This window comes from Calypte anna, chromosome 1 (assembly GCF_003957555.1).
Source record: "Calypte anna isolate BGI_N300 chromosome 1, bCalAnn1_v1.p, whole genome shotgun sequence".
Taxonomy (NCBI): Eukaryota; Metazoa; Chordata; class Aves; order Apodiformes; family Trochilidae; genus Calypte; species Calypte anna.
Window position 1 is genome coordinate 69,207,267 of NC_044244.1, and position 24,173 is coordinate 69,231,439.

The 24,173-nt window shown below is 35.6% G+C and overlaps 1 protein-coding gene across 1 annotated transcript in view; it reads left to right on the forward strand.

The window, feature by feature from the left end:
* METTL25 (methyltransferase like 25) overlaps window positions 1-24,173 on the forward strand; it is a 58,545-nt gene that overhangs the window by 4,641 nt on the left and 29,731 nt on the right. The window contains exons 2-5 of the mRNA XM_030454980.1: window positions 2,878-3,042; window positions 6,852-6,952; window positions 12,661-13,293; window positions 15,551-15,695. Coding sequence (XP_030310840.1) covers window positions 2,886-3,042; window positions 6,852-6,952; window positions 12,661-13,293; window positions 15,551-15,695 — 1,036 coding nt within the window. The 5' untranslated portion in view covers window positions 2,878-2,885. The remainder of the gene's footprint in view (window positions 1-2,877; window positions 3,043-6,851; window positions 6,953-12,660; window positions 13,294-15,550; window positions 15,696-24,173) is intronic.

Genomic DNA, 24,173 nt, shown 5'->3' on the forward strand with positions numbered 1-24,173 from the left:
TTGTGACGTTTGTTTTCACTTATTTAATTTCCATGACAGAAATTTGAGGAATCAGAAAAAACAGTGTGAGGTTTGGGGTGAGTAGGAGAGGATCAGTGGATTTGATGCTCTGTTAGCATTGGGAGGGTCTGGTTTTGTGAGCTGCAGAGGTGTGTTTTCCTTCTTAGGATGACAGGACTTGGTTTCACTTGGTATTTGTTAATCTGCAGAGCATGTGCTGGTGTCTTTCATCTTGGTGACCTATTTGAAAAATATATAGGAAAAACAAAGATAGATGTCCTCAAGGATCTATATTTAATGATTTTCCTCATCAGTGTCAGGGTAGTGTAGTGTAAGATGGGTGTGTGTTTGGCCCGGGGTAGTTTTTATTTCATAGCAAGTTTGTATTTGTAATCTGTTTATTTATTTCCACAGTGGCTGCTGGGTGGAAGTTTCAAATGAGGCATATAAAATGTATTCCTTACATAAGGAGTTAAGAGATACTATTTTTGAAATATTTTGGACGGCTGGTGTTGCAGAAGGGATGCATCTCAGATGAATGGCATATATACTGCTTATAAACCAAAATACATGTAATAGAGACATAATTTAGATGTCTGAAAAATAAAAATGTAATAGAGCCATAATTTTGATGTATGAAAAATAAAAATGCAAAAAAAATTTATTCAGATATTTTTCATGAATCTCATTTATATTAAGTATTTTGTACTGGGATGACATTCCTATGGCTTTTCAGATCTCTTATATTGCATGCAGTGTTATGTCATGAAGAAAAGAGCTAGCTGATTTTTGTTTTGTTTTGTCATACAAGGTTGGATGGTATATTTAACAATTTCTGTCAGTTGCCGAAGAGATTATACTTTTCAGTATTATGTGCTTCAGTTTTCTAAAAGGAAAAAAAAACCCAGAAACTATACCAGTTACCGAGGAAATAAAATTTGAAGATAAAGAAAAGCATAAATGTCTATCAGAATAGTCTGATCTTTTCTCCAGTGTGTTATACTGAATACTGTGCTCATTCAAAGAGGTCATGCATAATTCATTTACATGAAGCAAAGTGGAACACCCACTTCTCATCAAGAAAATTAGATTTCATCTTCACCTCGAAAAATTGCTGAACGGCTGTCTGGTGAAAATATCCCTCTGCTCCTTTTAATTTAATGTCTCAGGTCTATTGCCTTTTCAGTTATTTCTGTCATCTAATTGCTTGTTGAGTCTCCTAAAACGTTTTCTTGAAGGATTAGTGATTTCTTCCCACTGAATCAGACCTATAGATTTCTATGCATTTTTACTGATTCAGACTACATTAATCTTGTGAATGTCTATCTCTACATTTTCTGGAACACTGTTTATTCCCAGAAAATCTAAAGTCAAAGGAATGAACCACCCTTATAAATAAACTGAAGTTTTTTTCCACGGGACCTCAAGCTGTAACAGTTTCTCATGAGAGTTTCTTGTAAAATGCTTTTTGTGTATAGATTTTCACCTCCTTTTATTGATGTTGAAATATTTTTCTTGTCTTTCTGCAACAGAGACATTAGAAAGTAAAATTACCCCTTTTCTAAATTAAAGGGGCAATGACCTCTTCTTTGCAGTTTTTATTCTGGTGTAGAGTTTCACTTTATTTCTGTTCTGTGCTGTTATGTTTTTCCTTTAGCCTTCACTAACTAGAAGTTACTGAATGTAAAGGAAGTAATTTATGGAGAAGGAAGACTTTACTTTCTAGTTTTGTTCTAGTGGGAGCTAGAGTAAGAAGTGCCATGCAGATACTGAAATAATGTTAGGCGTGATTATAGCTCAGATAATACTTAATCTTTCTTTGGTCCAAATTTTGTTTGCTGGGCTCATGCCTTTGTAGTGTAATACCATGAAAATAAAGATGTTAACACTCTTCGGATTATTTTCAACGAACTGCAATATATGCACGACTGGTGATGGTGGTCATGCAATAAAACCACGAGCATTAGCCTTGAGGTCAATAAAAACAGCTCCTTCAGTTGTCATGCAGGTAGGTAGGAAGGACTGAGGGAAGCTACCATACTGGGTATCTTCATACTCAATATCTACGCCTGACAAAAGGCAAAACAGGATACGTTTCCCAAGTATTTTTAACAGTTTGCCATACTTGATAGCTTTTTTGTATTTTAAAAGAATTAACAGTACTTAAAAACCTAAAAAGTGTTAGAAAAGCTATATCGAAGTAGTTTTAACTAAAACAGAGAGGATTTAGAAAATACAAAGCAATCTCAGAATTAGTAAATTGTTCATAGCAATATGTTTCACTTAAAAAGAAATGTATGTTTCAAAAGGAAATTATTTTCTGAAGAAATAAGTAATACCAAGCCGAAGCATTTCATCCTGGGTCAAAGTATTCAAATACATTGAAATCTAACTTTGGCTCACACTTGCTCAGTAATAAAAATTAAGTTCTCTCAGCAAGCTCACCAGTTACAAAGCAGCTAGGAAAATATATTAGTACAGTGGTTGCAAATGAAAACATTTCATGAATTGCTGCATACCTTTAAAAAAATCTAGTAGTCTATATTGTAGGATAGGGGTACCTAGGAAATGTATAATAAGAAAGTTTGTAAACAAAAACGAAGTGATAATGTTTGCAGAGGTCTCCTGTCATTTATACTAAAGTAGCTCTGATAAACTAACAGATTTTTCCATGTTACAGCTAAGAATGAAATCTGACCTTGCTTCTGAGTGGGGAATACAGCTGAAGGAAAGGAATGAGTTTTCTCACTTCCACAAGTAAAATTAATAGTTGCTTCTGTCTGAGGCTACCTTTTTATTGCTTGTATTTCTCTGTCAGCTTTATTACAGAGATGTTGAGCGCTTCTTACATAAATTTTCTTTTTCTTTTCTGTACAGATGATGACATGTTTTCTGATGTGTTTTGTGAAAACTCTAAGAAGCTAATCAATGTACATTTGTTTGCCCTGGCTGCTAAGTATTATTCTTTGTCCAGCCTCAGTGTATCTACTCCTTTAGAAGATATACTTGAAGCACTGAGAGGGGACAGTCAAGGACCAACAGGTATATTTACATTTTTCTTTACATTTTTACTTACTCACTTTTGGACCTGCAGAGTTTTGTTGTGGAGGGCAGTTTTGTTAAGTTTTTTCCTATGTGCACTTTCCTTTGATTTTAATTTCTTCGTAGACTTTTTCATCATTGCCTTTGCTTAGAAAATGGATTCACTAGCTAATATTTGAGCAGAGAGGTCACAGCATTCAATACTTAAAGAAACTTTTTGAGATTTAGTTTTAAAGGTGTTGAGATGAGTAAGGAGACACTATTATTTAAAATATTTGTTAATTCTTTCTGCTTTTCTTCTCCTTGAGTGGCAGGAATCGTGTTTCTTGCCTCTTTTTTAGAAGAAAATAGTCTGGATTTTTTTGTTACATCTGTTGTTTAACATTAGATATGTACTTTGGCATCTAGATAAATTGGCCCCATAAGTGTTTCATGTCTCAAAAACAATAGTTTACTCGTTCTGCATGTTTTGGACCAATAGCAAATATGTATCATAAAACTAGGGTAACTTCTATTTTCTCAATCGAGAGCTGTCATCAAGTTGGACACTGGAAGTCTTACCCCTGATTATATTTCTGGTATTAGATGATAAACTGGCGTTTAGACTCTTTATGGAGTCCTGAGTTATTCTAAATTTGTGATTGTATTTCACATTTCTCATGAGTCTTTCAGAGACAAACCAAGCAGCTCTCTGCCTCTGCTTTCTAGTATTTTATCTCTATAATATGTGGGAAGTGGCAAAGATGATGTGAGTGATAAAATGTGCAAATGAAGCCACTTGCTTAACAAAGGGATGGTGGAAAACTACTGAAAAACAGCTGGAAAACAACAAGTCTTTGGGGGGAGGACCCTGGGGAAGAGCTAGTTTATAAATAGGACCCTCAGTTTCATAAGCTTTTGTCTCAGTTTGGAAGAGTGGCTGAGTCCATGCAATGATATGCCACAATAATATAACTCTTGTTTCTAGTCCTAAGTGATAGTACCTTTATATATATTGAGCATTTTTCCCAGTTTCTACAACAGCCTCTCTTTCCAGTTTTGCCGTGTTCTATAGTTGACTCCCAAGTTTTTAATTTCTTCAGAATTACCAAAATGCCATGGCTAAGATAGTCTTGATATTTGTTGTGTATTGGTCTGGCTTTCTGGCTTCTTGGTTCATCTGGAAGCCTCTTCTCGCTTGACAACTGTATGCTGCTTTTCTTCTGCTTGCTTTTTAGCTCTTTTAATTTTTCTTATGTTTGCATTCCCTGTGTTCTGTTTAATTTTCTGTAATTATGTCGTTCTACCTTGTTGTAATCATACTTTTGTTTCACACCTGGATTATCTTTCTTAGACAAAGCTACAAGGATTCTTTCGTCTTCTTTTCATGCAGAATAAAGCCTCAGGATGAGACAGTTCCTGAATAATTTACTGTGTATCTTGCAGAAGTACTTCTCAGTTGGGTAGCTGAGACCTGGATTTGTGATGCAGTAATTCTAAATTATATTTGAAAGTAAAAAACCCCATATAAATCAAGTATTATTTAACATATAAATTAACATTTGAGGAAAAATATACTTATGTTCCAAATATATACAATGGTATTATAATTTAAAGCCTTGTCTTGAATTGGCAGTAAGTATCACTTAAATTAACTTAAGTCCCTGGTAATCACTTGGCAGAAGCAAAATACAAAATCATGAGTTCATAATGTGCAAGTTGCAAAATGAAAGTTATGATTTAAGTTTAAACTATTTCTGGTATTTTTCATTTAATTCTGTATTTCAACAAATATGTTGTCCTGACATACTAAAGCTTACAAGTCAAAAGAAATTTAACTCTGAGGAAGTGGACACCTTTACCATGGCCTTACTCATATTCTGAAGAGTCTGCATCAGGGTACATTTATGTTTGTGATGTTTTTAAAACCTTTTTTGTTCTAAGGCAAACATGTTTATGATCTTTTTCCCACAGTCCTCTAACTTCTTCACTCACCACGTTAATGTAGACATACTGCTATCCTTCGATGGAATTATTAGTAAGCACAAACATTTTAAGCACATTCAACCACTTAGAACAGAGTTCTGAGTCTAAAGGGTTTTCTCCACAGTTTCCTAACAAAGGTCACTGAAGCCCTTACTGCACCATGAGGTTGCTTGCACTGAGCAGGCAGGATCTATAAAAGCCTGGTCCAAGGCTGTAAGCAAACTTCATATGTAAGGAACCTATGATTTATTTACCTAGAGCATCACCTGTTGTAAGTTGGGTGTTGTTTCTGGATTTATTCTATGTTTGAATACTTAATTTGACTTAAATACTCACTATTCAGTCTTTTGAGCCACACTATAGTAAAGTGTAAAAGGTGCAATATGTGATGATAGTTCAATGTGGCAGTGCTGCTCTGGAGGAGTCAAAAAATCTGTTACTGTTAAGAAGTTAAATGTCTGCTTCTTCCTCTTCTCATTTTGCTGCTTCTTCTGACAACCCTCTCCAGACACAAAAATGTTCAAAAATAAACAACAGACGTTTAATTTTTTTATTGTCTTTTTTCCTTTTATTTGACATGTTTACAAATTAGAAGTTTTTTAGGGCACTTTATAGATCTTCACAGTTATAATCTTCAGTGAACTGACAAACCCTTGTTTCTGCAATTTGTTTTGCTTAGAAGTATTTTAGTCTATTTTATCCTATTAGTTCAGAGTCTATATTAGATTTTAAGTATTGTCATAACCATTTATTAAAAAAACAGATGTTAAAAAAATACAGAGATCTTGTGGGGTTGGGGAAGAATAGAGAAAACACTAGGTTTCTCATGAGCTCAGTTCAATTCCCCGCTCTCTTTTAAAGAAGTAACCCTCTTGGCTCTGTTCCCAGCATGATCTGATCAAAGAATAAGCATAGTTTTTTCTTAATGATCAGTTTCTGGAGAGATGAACACATACTGTGCAAAAAGCAGAGAATGGGAAAGTAAATTAAAATGCTCAGTCATGTAGAAAAGTCTTGTTTTGTAGGAGCGTTCTCATCAATAATGACTCAGTTTCTCCTACCCTCAGATCAGACTTACAGAAATTTCCATCAGTTTAACTAGAGCCTGGTGTGCTGTAGAGTTGGTGTCCTACAAGAGATGTGGAGTTTTTCCCAAATTACCAACTTCTCAGCTCTTCTTCTGGTTAGGAGGTAGAAAGTTGCAAGTGGATACTTGGTATTGTCCACAAGCATTAAGCCTATGATAGAGGTTGACTCCATCTCATTAACGCATTCTCCAGCAACATTGAAATGAGGGGTTTTCTACCAGAAATGTGTAAGAAGTGCTATAACCAATTCATAGGGTAAATGAAGAAAAGTGCATCTTCCTTTGAATTTTCCCAGCATCGCTTAACTTGTATTTGAGACATCTCCCACTTGATATTGTGAGCAAATCTGCAGAATTAACAGGCTGTACCACGTGATTATTTGCTTTCCCTGCCCTTGTATATATAAAGCTAAATGTGATAAATCACACCAAAATAAATATTTGTTAATGAACAGGAAGAAATAGTGTAGTTTTATCACAGTAGATATGGTCTAATATCTGGTCAGGTATTAAATGTGCTACATACATCTTTTAAAAACTACATCAACAGTACTAAGTTATACAGTGTATTGAATTTTACTAATTAACCTGGAATTCCAAAGCTTAGTCTTGTAATAATTCAGTGAAATTTAAATGTAAATATCCTTGAAATATAAAAATACTATTGTGTATTTTTAGCCTGGTATTTTTTCAGATTGATTGGAAATGTTTATTAACACTTTTGCTAATGAGTATTTATTTTCTTAATCTGATACAGGTATCAAAACTGAAGAGTTTATGAATAACAAGAAATCACATGAAGTGCAGGTGATGGCAGATCTGGTAGACAAAATAGCAAATTATTGTGGTATAAAGCAGGTAAGAAAGCAGTAGTTTCTGTATTTTACTGTGTGCTTTCTAAGTTATTTTTCTAATTATGTTCAAATACCCCATCTTGATATTCTGTATCTGATCTTATTTGTCTTGTAAATAATTGTAGCTAAAGAATAGCTTTTACAGAATCACAGAATTGCCACGGTTGGAAAACACCTCTACAGTCACCAAGTCCAACTATCAACCCAGAAGAAAATCACCATGCCCACTACAGCATGTCCTGAAGTGCCCCATCTACATTGTTTAACACCTCCAGACATGCTGACTCCACAGCTTTGGGTGTTCCACTGTCCCATGGGTGCCTGACTACTCCTTCAGTAAAGAAATTCTTCCTAATACCTAAGCCTCCCCTAGTGCAACTTCAGGCCATTTCCTCTAGTCCTATCATTATTTGCTTGGGAAAAGAGGCCAACACTCATCTCCCTACAACCTCCTTCCAGCTAGTTGTAGAGAGTTGTAAGGTCTTCCCTTCACCTTCTCTTCTTCAAACTAAACATTCCCAGTTCCCTTAGACACTTCTGATAAGAGAGTTGCTCTCTATACTTTTCACCAGCTTGGTTGCTTTTCTCTGGGAACAATCGAGCAGCTATATGTTTTTCTTCTAGTGAGGGGACCAGAACTGAACGCAATATCTGAGGTGCAGCCTCACCAGTGAGAAACAGGGGTATGTTCATTGCATTACTTCTGCTGGCCACATATTGCTGATGCAAGCCAGGATGCTGTTGGCCTTCTTGGCCACACTTGGTCACACTGCTGGCCAGTGTTCAGCTGGGTGTCAACCAACATTTCAGGTCCTTTTCTGCCAGGCAGCTTACCAGCCACTCTTCACCAAGCCTGTAGTGTTGACTGGGGTTGTTGTGACTGAAATGCAGGATCTGGCACTTGGCCTCACTGAACCTCATACATCCTATATGGCCCATCAGTAAAGCCTGCTCAGGTCCCTCTGCAGAGCCTTTCTGCCCTTGAGCAGATCCACACTCCCACCCAAGTTAGTGTCATCTGCAAACTTGCCGAGGAAACACCCTATCCCCTCATCTAGATCACTGAAAGATTTTGAACAGACTGGCCCCAAAACTGAGCCCTGGGGGACACCACTGGTGAGCGGCCACCGACTGCATTTAACTGTGTTCACTAGAGCTCTCTGGGCTATACTTACATACAATTGTACAGTGCACACAATCACTCTTGCATTAAAACCTCTTAGATGTTTACCTACCAATCTTTTGACAAAACAATACTTTTTTCAGTACCACATTTCACATCTTATTTTTCATTTTCATGTATGTAATTTTCCATAAGCTTTTTCAATATTAAACTGTTAGATTTCATGGCTTAGATCTCTTCTTGTGGTAAGGCTAAATTTTTAAGTCTCCAAGTAAACTTAGTTGATTTAATAATTGTAACATCTGGAACACCAGTAAAAGTCTGATGTAGCTTCATCCTGACTTTAAACTGTGGGTGACATGTCTCTGGACATTTAGTTCCCATATCTGAGCTGCAGTTGTTTTCAGTGCAAGGGACTATATGTATAAATATTTTCTTGTTAATATTTATTGACACAAAGATTTGTGGACATCAAACTGTTATTTGCTTAAAACCAAAGACTGATAATGTGTCTGCCCAGATTTTATACCTTTTCTTTCCCGTAAGTATGTCTGAGTATAGTTTAAAATTATTATATCAGACATGGGTAAGGAAGGAAAGAGCTGCAGTTGGGCAGGCCAAGTCCATATTACTGTGGTCTCTGGTATGTTTTGTCCTCCAAATTGTGCTAGTGGGAGAATGCTAGTTGGCCTGTTTCATACCTGCACCACAGGGGTTGCTAAAAATTAATATTGTGGGTAGTTATTCACTGGGGATAGAGTCCACTGCTGTGCTCACTTCAGTTTACTGGTAGAGATGTAACTGCAGTGTCCTGAGTTGCTGCTGCTGCTGCCACAGACTGGAGGGGTGGCCTGAGTTTCAACTCTGAGTTTCTGAAGCTGAACTGTTAATTGAAAGTTACTTGGCTCAGATGCAGTTTAATTTAGATAACATAAATGATGCAGTACTCTCGATAGGCTCGGGTCAGGCCCGTGGCATCCTTGGAAACAGAGATGAAAACGCTGAATTCTGACCATCTGTTTTGTGAGGAACAACTGATAAAGGCAAAATTTTAGGCAGTCTTCTCCTCCTTACAACTGGGATTAGAAAGTAAATAGAGAGGTGCAACGAAGGCCAAACATTACTGGATGAGACACAGTCAATTTGTGAACATCTGCAATTGCTTACAGTAATGGAAGGCGATGTCTCCAGCAGCTCTTTCAGGAGCCAGCCGTGGTGACAAGTGCACGTGCCCTCAACAGCCATAAAATCAATGCACTCATAAAAACAGAACACAGAAGAGAAGCAAATTTGTGAAAGTAATTTCTTCCATCATTAGCATGTTTTTTGCCTTGTTTACCTTTCGCTTCAGGCAGATATTAGTTTTTCAAGTGCCGAAGACTTTCACATACAGTAAAAGCTATAGGAAAGTGGAGGTTGCTTATAATGCAGGACTACATGTCCTCTGAGCTTGCTGGAAGGTGGTGTTTCATATAGCATTTTCATTTAGATTTTAAATAGTCCCAGTGAGAATCGGGAATGAAAGGAAAGGAAAAAACATATTCACAGAATAAAAAACAGTAGAGCCACCTTAATGACCTGACCTCAGTCCCGATGTAGCTGGTTACTAATAAAGTTTCAAACCAATCATTATTAGATAGATATCTGCCAATATGTTGCAATTTCATCCAGTGATTATACACTTTTGTCAGGTGACTTGGAGTGTCTTTAGACAAAGGATTATTTTCTGCTTTGTGATTTTTTTTTTTTTAAATAACATTGAATTAAACAATATTATTACTGTATATCAGTGAATATAAAATGCTGACTGCTCAATACTAACTTTTTTCCATATTAGTCATATACTGTAACAGAATTTATTTGTGCAAGGCTAAAAATCCCTAATATATGAAAAGCACTTCCCAGTCATTTTTTTAAAGCCACCTTCTCAGTTATTAAAAAGCAACTCCTTTTGTTTTGGTTACCTTTCAACTTAAAAAAAAATACAGGAATTGTAAAATTTTAGGAGAGTTTTGTCCATATTGATTTTTTCTGTCCTTCTCACAAAACAAAAAATACGCAGCATTTAATTAAAAAATCTAGAGCTATGAAAACACAGCACATGTTTTACAAAAGGTCCTATCCTCAGGGTGTTTCTTTCAGATATTATAGATCACTGACTGCTTGAAAATGCCCTCTGTTTCACCTTCATACCCATGCTGTATAATGGGTGGTAGAGAATATTAGTCTCTTGTGGTATTTTATAATGTGGTATAATAAATAGCACAATGAGAATAAAAGCAAAAAATTTTAATATTACTGTAATGACTTTGAGGTTTGTGGTTTGAACTACAACATTAAAGCAAACTAACTAAAAGAAGGGTTTTTTTCAGTTGCTTACTACCTCTTTAAAGCATTGTTCCTACTGTACAAGTGGAACTTGATTTTATAAAGAAGTTCTTGATTATAATCCGAAAACAAGCCAGTGATGGTTCTTCTATGCTTAAATATGCATTTATTTTCTTTAATGTATTTGTGAAAGTTTTCCTTGAAATTGCAGCAAGTGCACCAAGAGTTGCAATGTGTAATGTAAGTATGATACGATTCTGCATTCAGCATCCATTAAATTTGTGATCTGGTGCTGGGAAATGTTGGAATGCTTCTGGAAATGAAGTTCTTGATTGTGCTGTGCCAGAAACTGTTTAAACATAGTACCCAACTCACTATGGACAAGAGCTTTGGAGTTCATTATATTATGGAAAATTCATTTTAAAAGCTCAAACTTGGCAGATATACTATGGATTGCTGATTACCTTTCCTTATGTAATCAAGGGAAGGTAAAGCGGGGATTAATTTAATGTAGTCTGTTTGCTTAGCAAGACATCATTGCTTATTTTAGTAAAATTTTCCTTTCATTTCAAAACTACTCTCCCAGTGCTAATTTAACAATACCATACTGTTTTATTTTGGAAACAACCGAAAAAACCTTACCCAAACAGCAGTTTGTCTTTACAGACACTAGAGGACACACACAGGAGTAAGGAATAATTCCCTAGTTTATCCTGTAACCAGATACTGCCTTTCACAGAAATAATGAAAACCCTTGGAGGAGTGGAGATATGCACATTAGCATAATAATAATATCTGTTACATAAAATAATGAGTAAAATTATTTCTTTACCATTTTTATTCACTTTTAAATAAGCGAGGAGAATATTGGTGAGAAATGTGGCAAATGAAATTTTCAAGAAGTATGCATAGATTGTGTAAATTCTGTTTCACTAAATCCACTCCTTTACTTATTTCTTTCAAGAAATTTGAGGGTTATAGCATACCAAGATGGCAAATACTCAGGAGTATCACATGAAGACTACAGATAGAATGGCAATGTACAGCTTCTTGTAGAACAATTTTTACCATTTTTACATAGTCTGTAGTGACATTGATTCAAATTTTTCATACTAATTTTATGGTTGTACAAATCTTTAACTTTCGTGGAATAAGAAATTTTTTCTTTTTCGTTTCAGGTAGAGCATTGCTTTACTGAATAGTCTTAGCTGTTAAAAAGCTATTCAGTTGAGTTTAGATGAATCCATGTAGCATATGCTGCTAACTGGATTTAAAATATCAGTGTAATCTTACTGAAGATTATGAATCTTCAGTATTATTATGAATGTGAGACAGACCAAAAACATGTCATAGATATTCTTGCATCAGACACTTTCAGGAACATTACAGCTAGTCAATGTGATTTTTGGTAGATACCTGAGCAGAAGCAAACATAATTTTCTTCCATAGAGAAATTGCACTTTGAGAATTCTTGCAAAATACTGTTTTTTATTTGTATTTATTAAAAGTTAAAGTTCACATAATATAAAGATATGATTATATACCTAAAGTTCTCAGGTTTACCTATTGTGTCTGCTACTACTCTGTTTAGTGTTTTCCTTCCTGTGTGTATATCAGTCACTGAAATAGAACTTGCTATCAAACAAAATTGTGTCTTCTGTTCCCTCCTTCTTCCAGAAGAGCCAGCAAAATTACAGGAGACATGTGAACCCCTTTTTTTCTTAAAAAAGTACCATATGTTAGTCAAACCTGTATGGATACGGATCATTGGCACATAATGGCGAAGTGGTGTATATAAACATTCTGACATAAAAGGGGTTTTAGTATCACCAATCCTTAGGTAGATCTGAAGTGGCTGATATCTGTCTGCCAAGGGGTTCACAGGCTCCTCAGTATGAGAGATAGGTGCCTAAAGCTAAATACAATGAATGCTTCCTCTGCTGATGTTGTATCCTGACCCAGTTTAGCAAGGGGAGGTAGAGTTGTTGGTGGTTTATGCTTATTTTCTTTATCAGAAAGGAAGTTCTTTGTCAAAAAATGTGCTGAGAATCTTTCCCAGGACATGTGCATTGCATAAAAACTGTGGTGTGTTTTCTGCAGTAAAATCAGTTTAAAACAATTCTGTGTTTTAAAGACAGGATGTGGATGGTGTATTAGGAAGGATAAGTGGTAAAGTACTAAATCTATGCTTAAATTTTTAGGGAATTCTTTTGCATTTAATTGCTCGTTAATATAGCAGTTTTGTTTTTCCTGTTATCTAGGTGATTGATATAGGTTCCGGAAAAGGCTACCTCAGTTCATTTTTGTCCATGCAATATAACTTAAAAGTTTATGGAATTGATTCCTCAATCACCAACACTAATGGTGCTCTTGAAAGGAGTAGAAAATTGAAAAAACACTGGAGAGCATATCAAACTCGAGGAAGAACAAACCTCAAAAACCAGAGGTTGGAAAAGGCAAATGAGAGGCCACTGGAAAGTGAAATTAAATGTAAAGCAATCAATGAAAAGCCCTTAAATAATGACAGCAGTCTTCAAAGTCTGGACCAAGTGCCTATCCAAGACTCAGTTCCTTCCTGTGGTTTGACAGAAATAGTTGTGTCGGAAACCAGCAAACTAACTGAAGTTGATTTGGTAGCTCAGACACAACCCGAGGACAGCAAACTCTCTGAAGAGGTTCTTGCCACTCTAGATGTTCTGCCTGTGGATGCTGTGGAAGTTTTTTCTTCATCTCAGCATAACTGTGGGGAGCTCTGTGAAGAGGAAAAGGCACAGAGAAGAATGGCATCTCTCAAGGCTAAAGCGAAGAAGTCGAGTGAATCAAACCTGTATTTTCCATTGACCTCTTGCATCACTGCAGAAACAGAACTCAGTGACATCATAACAGATCTGGAGGTTATGTGAATGATATTTGAAGTAGATTGTCTGTTGTCTTTAAATGGCCATTTTCATATGAATATAATGCTTCCTCTCTTTGTGCTGTGTGTATATAGAGTGCTACTGGTGGTGTAAATTAATATTCTGACTTAATGTCTTTCAGCCAGTTAGCAGAATTATATCTAGCAGATACATACTGGTTTTCTATTGTAATATATGTTTGATATTCAGAATTTATGGCATAGATAATAAGCTGTCAAAATTAAAGACATACATAATAGCACATTAAGGTATTTCACAATTGCAGTAATAGATAATATATGATTATTATGAAAGTGGTTATCTTTACCAGGTAAATAGATATATTAAGCAATGGAATTTCAATTTTCCTGAAATTTCTTACTTTTTGCATTTTATATTTTTTTAAATTTAGAATTACTTTGAAGATGTAGGAGAACTTGTTCTGTAGAGTACCCAACATAAAGAGTTTAAGAGCCCTATCTCCAAATAATGTTTTTATATTTTGACTTTTCAGAGTTACTTTAAGGTCCAAGTTCAGATGCCCAAAGACAGTGACACAAGTCTAGAAGTTGCATGGCTGTTAAGTTTTTATGCCTATTTGATTGGGTGGATACACTCAGTCTTTTATAAAAGCTGAAAACTTGCCTGTATTCTAGTTAGTAGCAACTGAATGAATACAGTGAGGTGTGTAATTCATCTCTGATACAAGATAATTGGGTTTTGTTATTGGCCCTATAACTTGGGATAACAAATCCTATAAGGGCTGAACCAAGCTCATGTTTGTTTGCAAAAGGCACCCTGAGCAGCAGAGTTTGCTAATGAAGCACACACCTTCACATTTGCTGGATTTTGTATCCTCTTAGCATTAACTCTGCATATCCTTAAAAAAAAAGAAAAAGAAAAAGGAAATTACTGTCACAAGGGGTGAAAGCTTTGTGTTAAAAATAGTGATAACCACGCTGCATGTTATAGGTGATTAGCATGTAGTAATAGTTTTAGAACTATTTAGACTATATTATTGGAACCATATATTTAAATTTTTTTCTCTCCGATTTTCCTAATCTGGGGACAAATGGGCAATGGGTAAAATCAGCATTTTCCTGATTTACACCGTAAATTCTGAAATTGATCTCCTAATGGAAAATGGATGTAGGAATGCATTTTGCACATAGCCCATTACTAATAATGAGATACCAAATTTTGCTACACTTTAGGCAACAATTCAGAAAGCTCCTAACAGACAGACTGCCCTCCTACTGTTCAGAAGTTCAGAGGATCATAATGTGTTTCCCTTATCTTATATATGGTAGCCATCTCCCAGTAGCTTTCCCCTAAAAGAGTCTCTCAAACCTTTTCGGTCGTGGGATTTAAATCCCAGCCTTTCAAGTGTACATCTACCCTTAGCTTCCAAACTTTGGACTTGTCCCATATTCTTTGTAATTGTACATGGAAAAAAAAGCTATGTGGAGCTGAAGTTGACTGGTAGGGAAAAAAAAATCCTTAAAAACAAAACTGGATTGAAAGCGAACTTTTTGCTGCCTGAAAGGTTTTGATCCTGAGGCAGGCAGAGGGCAAGCACAGAGAAATATAGTGTAAGATAAGAAGGAAGGTGGGAAGAATAAAAGACAGGAAGAAAGGAGAGGTTTTACTCTTTCACACATAGATTTCCTATTGAATAGTAGCAAGCATACCACAAAACTGTAGAGTAATTGCATGTTTTGAAATAGCAAAGTGGGGAACGGCCTGCTCTTCAAATTACACATGCATTTAGGAAATTGATTTTGTTGTAACAGTTCAAATCAGTGGAAATAAGAAACACAGGTTCAGCCAGACTTAGGGCTTTAAGGAGAGGAAGTGACAGTTATAGTAATCATAGCAGGAAAGGTAGGAAGGACAAGAGAAAATGGCCCCTGTCCAGTCACCAGGTAGATGTTCCCTTCCATGCAGGTAATCTAGATGATATTCATAGTCTTGAACTTCTGCTTCTTTATGGCCTGTGAAGGTGGAGTGCAGAGATGTACTGTTCTGTACCTGAACAAAGCCTGTTCCGTGGATGCTCACTCCACAGAGACAGTACACCATGTTTTTGTAGCTCTGGAGAGCTTTTATTATGCATTGAAAAATTCTAGAAGAGAACAGCAGGACTTTTCATGGAATTGTGTATTTAAACCTTACAGCTCAATAACCGTTTGCAGCATGCTTGGATTTGAAGAGGGAGATGCTTTATTGTTGCTTTTTTTTTTTTTCCTTTTAGGACTGTGTGATGGTGGGCCTACACACATGTGGCAATCTTGCTGCAAATACATTACGAATTTTTACTGCCAAGCCTGAAATCAAAGCAGTTTGCAGTGTAGGCTGCTGCTACCATCTGTTGTCCGAACAGTTTGAAAACCAAGAAGGTAATTCTTCTAAACTTAACTTGTGGCTGTCAGTTTGCATGCTGAGAATATTATACCTTTTAATTAATAACCTCCTGATGTTTGTTCCATTCCAGTGGCTTATTTAGTACTAGGTTTAATTACATTATGTGGGTCATTCACTCCTGGATGGCCTCTAGCTTTTCTGTTATGCCAGTATTCCTAATATTCTTACTGAAATTAGGGACATTAATGCAGAATGTTTTCATGTGGTTGTGAATACAGCTGGTTTTATTCCATTGCTTCACTTGTAAAATGTGGAGGCTTTTTCAGTCCAATATGTTTTCATCCTTTTGAAATATTATGTACCAGATTTTGCCCTTGGCAGTCTGCATGCAACATCCGTTTAGGTTGTACATGTACAACTATGAAGATAATTAAGTCCTTGTAATGTAAGTTATTACTGAAAAAAACACTTATCTGAGTGGTGTGGTCTGGGGCATCACTAGTTCAGAAGATTAAGGAGTAGTACATATATGACAGCATTTCTTGGGGTGGCAACCTGAGATTTATGTGGGGATTCACACTACAGACAAATTTTCCTTCAAATGTGGGGTTTCTTTAATTTGTGATAGCAAGTTAGTATCTTTACTTGAAAGGTAAATTCTCTGTAATGAAAAACATTTAGTAGCTGTCCTTTCTGAGACAAAGCAGTATGTAGCAGAGTTGTCTAAATGATGGTCAGCCAAAGTCCTAGAACTTCATAATCGTATCAACCAAATTAAAATGAGGCATGGATTAGCAAGGTTTATTTCAGCTCTTTCAGGGAACTCCAGGGAAAAGAAAGGCAGACAGAAATGCAGGTGGGACCCAGCTGCTGCTCTTTAACATTTGGCTGCTCAGGCAGCTAAGGCACGGCTCCAGACTGACCATGACACATGCTAGCTTTTGCTTGGCTTAATGAGCTTTTCATGTTCTTTTTATCTTTCTCTGAAACAATTTTAAGAGGTTTTGAAGTGTATTAGTTTCAGTTATTTCACAATACTTCAGATAACCTCAAAACCAAAGAAAAAGAAGGTCCAATCAAAATTTTTAAGTTGTAGAAATGCAATTAGTAAAACTTGTACAGTTTCTCTCACAATAGAGTTTTAAAAAATTACAAACTTTTCAGATACTTTTCATTAATCTTGTGTGTCTGAAACATGTGGTTTTTTCTTGTTATTGCAAAGAAAACATGACTTCCTGTTTTTGCTGTCATATTACGTTTTCCCAACCAGTTTATAAGGCCTCACTATAGTGTGGCCTCATTATCACATTATCACTCATTATCACAGGATCAGATATGATAGCCTATTCTAGGTTCAAACAAACAGATGTACATGCACAGTGGTAAGAGTTAGTGCAGTTTCATAGTAGTGCAGTAAAGAAGTCAAATTGCCTGTTGGAATTTCTAGCTGCTAAACTTTTCTCAGAAGGATAAAAATTATTTTCAAAGAACCTTCAGGCAGAATAAAAGGAAATTACTGTTTTCTTTTTCTGGGAAAGAGCAGGTAAGTAGTTGCAGTGATGCTCAAAAAATGTGTTTGGTTATGTTTTGTTTTTTTACTATTGCTATGAGGGTACATATTCTAAAATCTGTAATGCTGTTGTATTCTGGAAAAGTCATCTATTATATGACTGATACAAAAGTGCACACTGGAGTGGTAAAAGCACAAGGACCAAGAATATCAAAGAGCTAAAATTTCTGCAAAGAGAAAATGGGAAAAAAATAGGACTCTAGCCTAAGCTAGTGTCTGCATTTCTATGGTATTCAAACAGTTTGAAATACTGTGTATTTCAGACTGACAAAGCATTCTAGAGGATACTGGAGGTCTCTTAACAAGATTGTATGGATCCAGCAAATGACTTGCACAAGAAGTAAGGGTGTTCCTCTTGCAGCAGTGTGAGACAAGTGAATTTTGGTATTGCTTCCAAAATGGACCAAAATGTGATAAAATAATTTAACTTGGAAGTTTCTTCTGGAAGCCGTGTAATCCAAATCATGGTGCAAGGCAGGGCCATCTTAGATCAGGCTATTGAAGGCCTAGTCCAGTCATGTTTTGAATATCTCCAAGGGCAGTGATGCAGCAGCCCATGCCAGTGTTTTCCCCCTCCAAAAGTGTTTTTACTTCTACCTATTCACAGCTCTATTCCATGTGTCTGTTTGCTGTTCTCATGCCTTCTCTTTTGTCTTTTCATTGTGCACCTTCAAGAAGAGTCTGGCTTAATCTTTTTTTTTCCCTTGCTTTTAGGTAGTTGAAGACAGCAGTTAGATCTTTCCTTCACCTTCTTTGCAGCCCTGTAGTCCTTTTACCACCACCAAATTTGTTCCATTAAGTCAGTGTAGCGGGATGGACAGCCCACAGGTGTACTCTAGATACTTTAATTATCCCAAGTGCTAAAAAAGGCAAATAATCTTATCCCTAACCTGCAGACTTCACTATTCAGATTCAAAGTCCTATCAATTTTCTCGCCACCTTAGATTCCACCTGTTGAGTCATATCTTTGCATTTTATCTATAAAGATACTAAGGAAACTTAGCTGAAAGCCTCACCAAGTCAAGGTATATTATATGACTATGCTCTCTCCTAGTTCATGGAGCTTGTCACTGCATCCCAGAAGGCAATAAAACTTGGCAGTCCCTAGGTATATTACTGCCAGCTATTCTCAGTCTCCTTGTTTTCCATGGGCCTGGGTATGGTTTCCATCAAAATTTTCTCCATATGCTTATTGAAAACTAAAGTTAGACTCAAGATAGGTGTGATATTTGCCCTTTTCCTGTCATCAGCAACTTCCCTTGATGAATGTGATCTTTCAAAGAGGATAGAGTGTGCTCTTTGAGTGAGACCAGCCAGTAGCTTCAGCTTCCTGAACTGCATCACATCTGGAGATGTGCACTTGTGTCTTTCCAGTATGCTTGTGTAGTACCTGAGCCAGTATACTCTGTATTGATTGCAGTCCTTCACTTGCCCACAGTCTAATGCTTAAGCTCAGGGAAGTTACTGGCTAATCTAGGCATCAGCCTAAGACTACAGAGGCCTCTGTATCCATATACATGGATATAGTACAGTACTATTTACTGTACAGTAAATAGTTAAATAAGGATGCAGACTTAGAGATACATCTCTGCAGCAATGGATGGAAGATCTTCCTAAGAAGCAGAGAGAATTGGGTAGAATTTGCTGCAACACAGGAAATGACTTATTTGTTTAAAATTAGTCCAGTAAGCAAGGGCTTGCCTGTGATAGCACAGTGGGAAGTTCAGTTATAAAGCATTTTATACTTATTTTGTCTTGACTTAGTAGCTTCAAGGCTTCAGTATTTTAAAAAATGTGCTTTAAAAATGTCAGTGTTTGATTTTAAATTATCTTTTTTTGCCTAGTTTAAAAGCTTTTTTATTTTCTTGAGGACCCTTAAGGACAAGGTTGAGGTAAATCTACCTCAAAGCTCTTGCATCCAAAGTGGCACATTTTTAGTATTTGCTGTTTCTTTAATGTACGTGCAGATGGTTGTTCTCATAAGCCTAGTTAAAGCAGATGTGCCAGCTCACAAAAGAGCTGCTGTGGGCTTACGATTTCCATAGCTTTAGATCAATGGGCTGTATGTTGTTTGGTGTTTAAGTTTTGTTTAATGCCAGGATCAGTCTTGTTTGAGGCCAGTGAAAAATTTCTTTTTGCATCTTAACGTCTTGTTTCATCGTAACTAGAATTAGCTGATGTTCTTGGGAAGAAATTTTACCTGTTTTCTTGGCTAACTTGCTGTTTGTAAATTTGAGGTGTGGAGAGGTGACAAAATAGCAATGAAATGTTACTATGCAATGCTTGACTGGCTATTGAGTCACCTTGGTTATTGGAAGATTGGTATTTTTTGCCTCTGAGTAGCTGACTGCAGAGAATAATATAATGCCTTACATTCCTCATATGCTCTAAAAGTAGTAGAGGTGTTGCAGTATTGCCTGATTCAGTTTGCCATTCAACTTGCTGTGAATACTTTAGAAGCATTTCTGATTAAAGTGCCCCTAGTTTTAGTTTTGAATACTGCAGCCAGTATACAGTATCCTTCTCTGTGTCTGTAAATAAGGTAAATTTATCTGGAAATTTTTGTAATAGGAAGACATTTCCAATTATGCCAGGAGTTATTCTGAACTCTTAAGATCATGAAAGCCTTTGTTTTTGATTTATTAGTAACTACAACAACCAAGAGATCCTGTGTAATGTCACGTCTCAGTTCAGTTTAAAAAAGTTGAAGCTCGTGACTTTTAACACCTGTCTTTAGATTTCACTGCTGTTATGAGCAGTACAAAATTTCAGTTAATAAGGAATATTGTGACAGCTCTTGGAAAATTCTAAGTATTCATTTGCATTACATTGGCTTTCTCTGAGGAGAACTGGCTGTTCATACAGAGATACTAATGTGGATAAAATGCACTTAGCCATTAGTATAATTGATTATTTTGGGGTTTTTCTTAAGTGTTACTGCTTTGGATAGTCAATTACATCATAGTAGTAAGGATTTTACTATTTACATAGTAAACAAACCTGTAACATATTTATATGCTATAAAACATATAAACTTATTTACATAGTGAGCCATTATGCCCATTTGCTAATCCATTTGCTAATAACTTTTAGGGTAAAAGAACATTTATGCCTCTTTTCTGGAGAAATTCTTAGTATTTTTGGGAACTGTTTTCTCTTACATCCAGCTAATATGTTTCTGGGGATGGAACAGACAATAACTGAAAAGAGAAGGTATTTTCAAAAAGTCCTGATTTTTCAAAAAAGGAGTAGATGTATTTCTGTATTCTAATTCTACTCCTTCCATCCTCCATGCCACCAAATATATTAGTACCATACACCAAATAGATTGGTATCAGCATGGAAAACAGGGCAGTTCTTCAGAACGATATCCTGTTTTGAGGGGAAAAAATGTATGAACCTTACTAGTGATAAGGATCTCCTTACCTATAAATATTTCATAATTTGAAGTGTATTTGTACAGGTAGTTTCAATGACAGCTGTTCTGGTAGAAACCCTTTTTGAAGTTAGCTTAAGTACTGCAAATGGTGAACTCCAGCTTTTGTGAGGATTTCCAGTGTCAGGACACTGCTTTAGGAAGAAAGCACTTTAGAAAAAGAGAACTCTAGAGTTCTAGAGTTGTCTAGAGTCAGTTGTCATCAAAATAATTTTCAAAACCCAAACGTAGGTTGGTTGTCTAGAGTTGTCCTGGCAGCTGTGTAGAGTAACTTTTCAGTAAGGCATCCTGGAAGAAGTCAGCAAACCTTCTGCAGAAGGGTAAGAGCCTTGGACTCTCACATTATGTAAATATAAATTTTGACTACGTTTGTTAAGCTCTTAACTTTTAAAAGCCAGCAAACATAATTGTGGGAACCAGAAGGGATGTAAAGGGTGGTCAGAATTCATGTACAGAATTTTATCAGATTTGTGAAAACTGAAATAGATTGATTCAGTGGACAAAACTGAATTTTCTAAAGAATTTCTTACACAGACATAATAGCTTCACTCTGTTCCACTGAAACATGGGCATTAATCATTATTTTATAAATATTAGAGTACAGATGATTTATGTGTTGCCTAGGAATATTTTCAGAAGATATTACACAGCCAGTGTCTTAAAACAGCTATCACTGATACCATGGCAACACATGAAAACACTTCCAAGCAAAAGATCAAAAAATTTCATTTCCTTTTCAAGGCATCTTTAGATATTGCTGCACACATTTCCATGAATTTATCACAAAGCTAACTAGTTGCTAATACCCAGATGTTTTCTATCAAAAATGATCCTGGAAAATAAATGAAAATTGAAAAAATAATAACTAGGTAAAATTTAGATGTTAAATGACATCATTATTAAGTATTAAAGTATTTTTCATTAATAAATCTGGCAAAATTGTATTAAAACTTGACGCCATCGTATATTTATCACTTTGTATGTTAGTACATAATAAGATTATCATTTAGAAAGCCAAGGTTTCTGTAGTGCACAGTAAGTAATGTGTACCCTACGTTTGGCTTTTGAAAATTATTTTGATGACAACTGATTCTATTTCCTGAAAGGGAATAACACTTCTTTTTACCTCTGACACCTGCTCCACCCAGCAAAATCCCATTTATTGGAGAATTTTTAGGAAAAACACAATCTCAAGGAACTGTGAAGCCTTTGGCCAAGGAAGATTTAGTCCTTCCTGTGAAGAAAAAAAAGCAGTTTAAGTAGTTTCTCTTCTTAGTTTTTGAAATTCTAGAAGAGGACTTAGATACTATGATATCTTACATGACAGATGCTATGGAAGACCTGAAACATTAGATTATTTGTGTTTCAGTACTGCTTTTGCTACATTTGGCAGTGCATACAAAAAGTCAAAGTAGGCTCTCTGTTTGAAGGATTTTAATTAGGTTAATAAAGATTTCTTTCCCCTGAAAATCTCAGGGGAAGAAAGAACAGCATTTAATTGCAATCTCAAAAGATGCTATCAAGAATTTTATGTCACTATTTGGAATTACTTATTCATCTTAAATAATCTATACTCAATAATTACCCTGTTTTTGTCACAGTACTGAAAAATGCATGCAATAATATGTAGCATGAATACTTGAGGACTGCATAACTGCTAAGGATAAATAATTGTCCTTTGGTTATGATCCAAGCTTAACACTTTTAAAAGTAGATTTGTTGTAATTTCATTACTATTAATGGGAGAATGAAAGAGTTGAGTGGCATGATTTCCATGTTATTTTTATGACTGAAACACACTATGAAACAGATAACCAATTAGTTTAAATTGGCATAAATCTGCTGAGATAGTCTCAACTTTAAAGTAAGCACCAAACTTTAGTCCTATTAATGATATTATATTAGAACAACATCTGTAGTTGAGTTTTTCAAGGTCATTTAATATTTGAAATAGTTGAGAATTTTGCAAACTTCTTTCTGTCTCCACTGCAAGTAATGAACATTTGCAATTCTTTGCTTTCCTACTAAAATGAAATTTCATGTTAATGAATTAGCTTGCTTTCGCACTGTCTGCTACATTGTTAGACCTGAAAATATAGTTTTAATGCCTGTATTAATCATATCTCATTTTCAGGCCTTTTTTGTTTGGTTTTTTGTTTGTTTGGTTGGTTGGTTTTTTTGCTAGCTGTGGTGTCAGTATTTGAAAGAAGGCTAATTCATTTATATATAAAATAATATCTTGTTAATGATACAGTGAAGATACAAAATAAAGCTACAGCTGCCTTTCAGTATCTCTAACAGACACATGGAAATCATGCAGTCCATTAACATTAAAGGTTTCTCGATTTTGAGTATCTTCTTTATTCTCTCCCTCTTCAATTTTTTGCAGAATTTTCATTCCCCTTTTATCTGTTTTACAGCTTGAATTTTTTTGTATTATTTACTTCTGTAATTAAAATATTCTTTACTTCATGGCAGTCCTGTTTCTCATCTACACTTTTTTGGGTGTTACTACTTGTTATCCAAGGTTAGAAAAATAAATCCAAACACAGAATTCAATATACAGGTGTAGTATGGATTTGTATAGCAGCATGATAGTGCTTTCTGGTTGTTTGGGGTTTTTTTTCCTTAATAATTATTACTGTTGGGGTTTTTTCCTTTTCCTAATAGTGGGATGATATTTTCATCCAACTGTCAGCTCTCAGTTCAAAGCCATTCATTGGATATTTAAAGTTAATATTTTTCCCAGTTTGAATTCCTTTCATCTACATCAAATTATATATGGCATTTCATCTCTGATTTTTATTAGAAATTATTCTAATTTTTGTTACCCACGGGATCATCAGCAAACTTTGTCCAACTTGCCATTAACTTTTTCAGACCATTTGTGAATTTGATCACCATTTGACCCACAACCTGTTTTAGCACGACTCTCCATAGGTCTCTGCTGTTGATCTCTGTCCTCTGTGAAAAATGGTATTTTATTCCAATCCTTTGTGTCTGTCAATTGCTTACCCATAAAAATACTTTTTATCTTGTTCTGTGTTTTGATAGTTTCTCTAATGGTATTTTTGAATGCCATTTGGAAATGCACTCTGTCTTCCTTGTCGAAGTGTAATTTGAAACCTTAAAAAAATGTTCCTGTCTGTAGATATGACTTCTCTTCAAAAAAGTCACATTGGCTCTTCCCAAATATGTTATATTTGCTCATATATCCAAGGACTCTATTCTTTAAAATATTTTTTCTCCATATAAATGCGAGGCTTCCTGCTTGGAAGTTCCATAAGCCTTCCTTCCCTTGAGCCCTTCATAAGCATGAATATTACATACCTGCTTTTCAGGTATCTACAACTGAAGAGTTTTAATCAAGAAGTTTCACATTGCAGTTTGACAATTTCAACCTCTTTTCAGTTTTTGAATGAGTGCCTTATAGCCTTGGCAATTTTTTGCTGTTTACAACTTCTGTTTTTCTAAAGATTCTTCTAGGGGTGCTTCAATTTAGATATT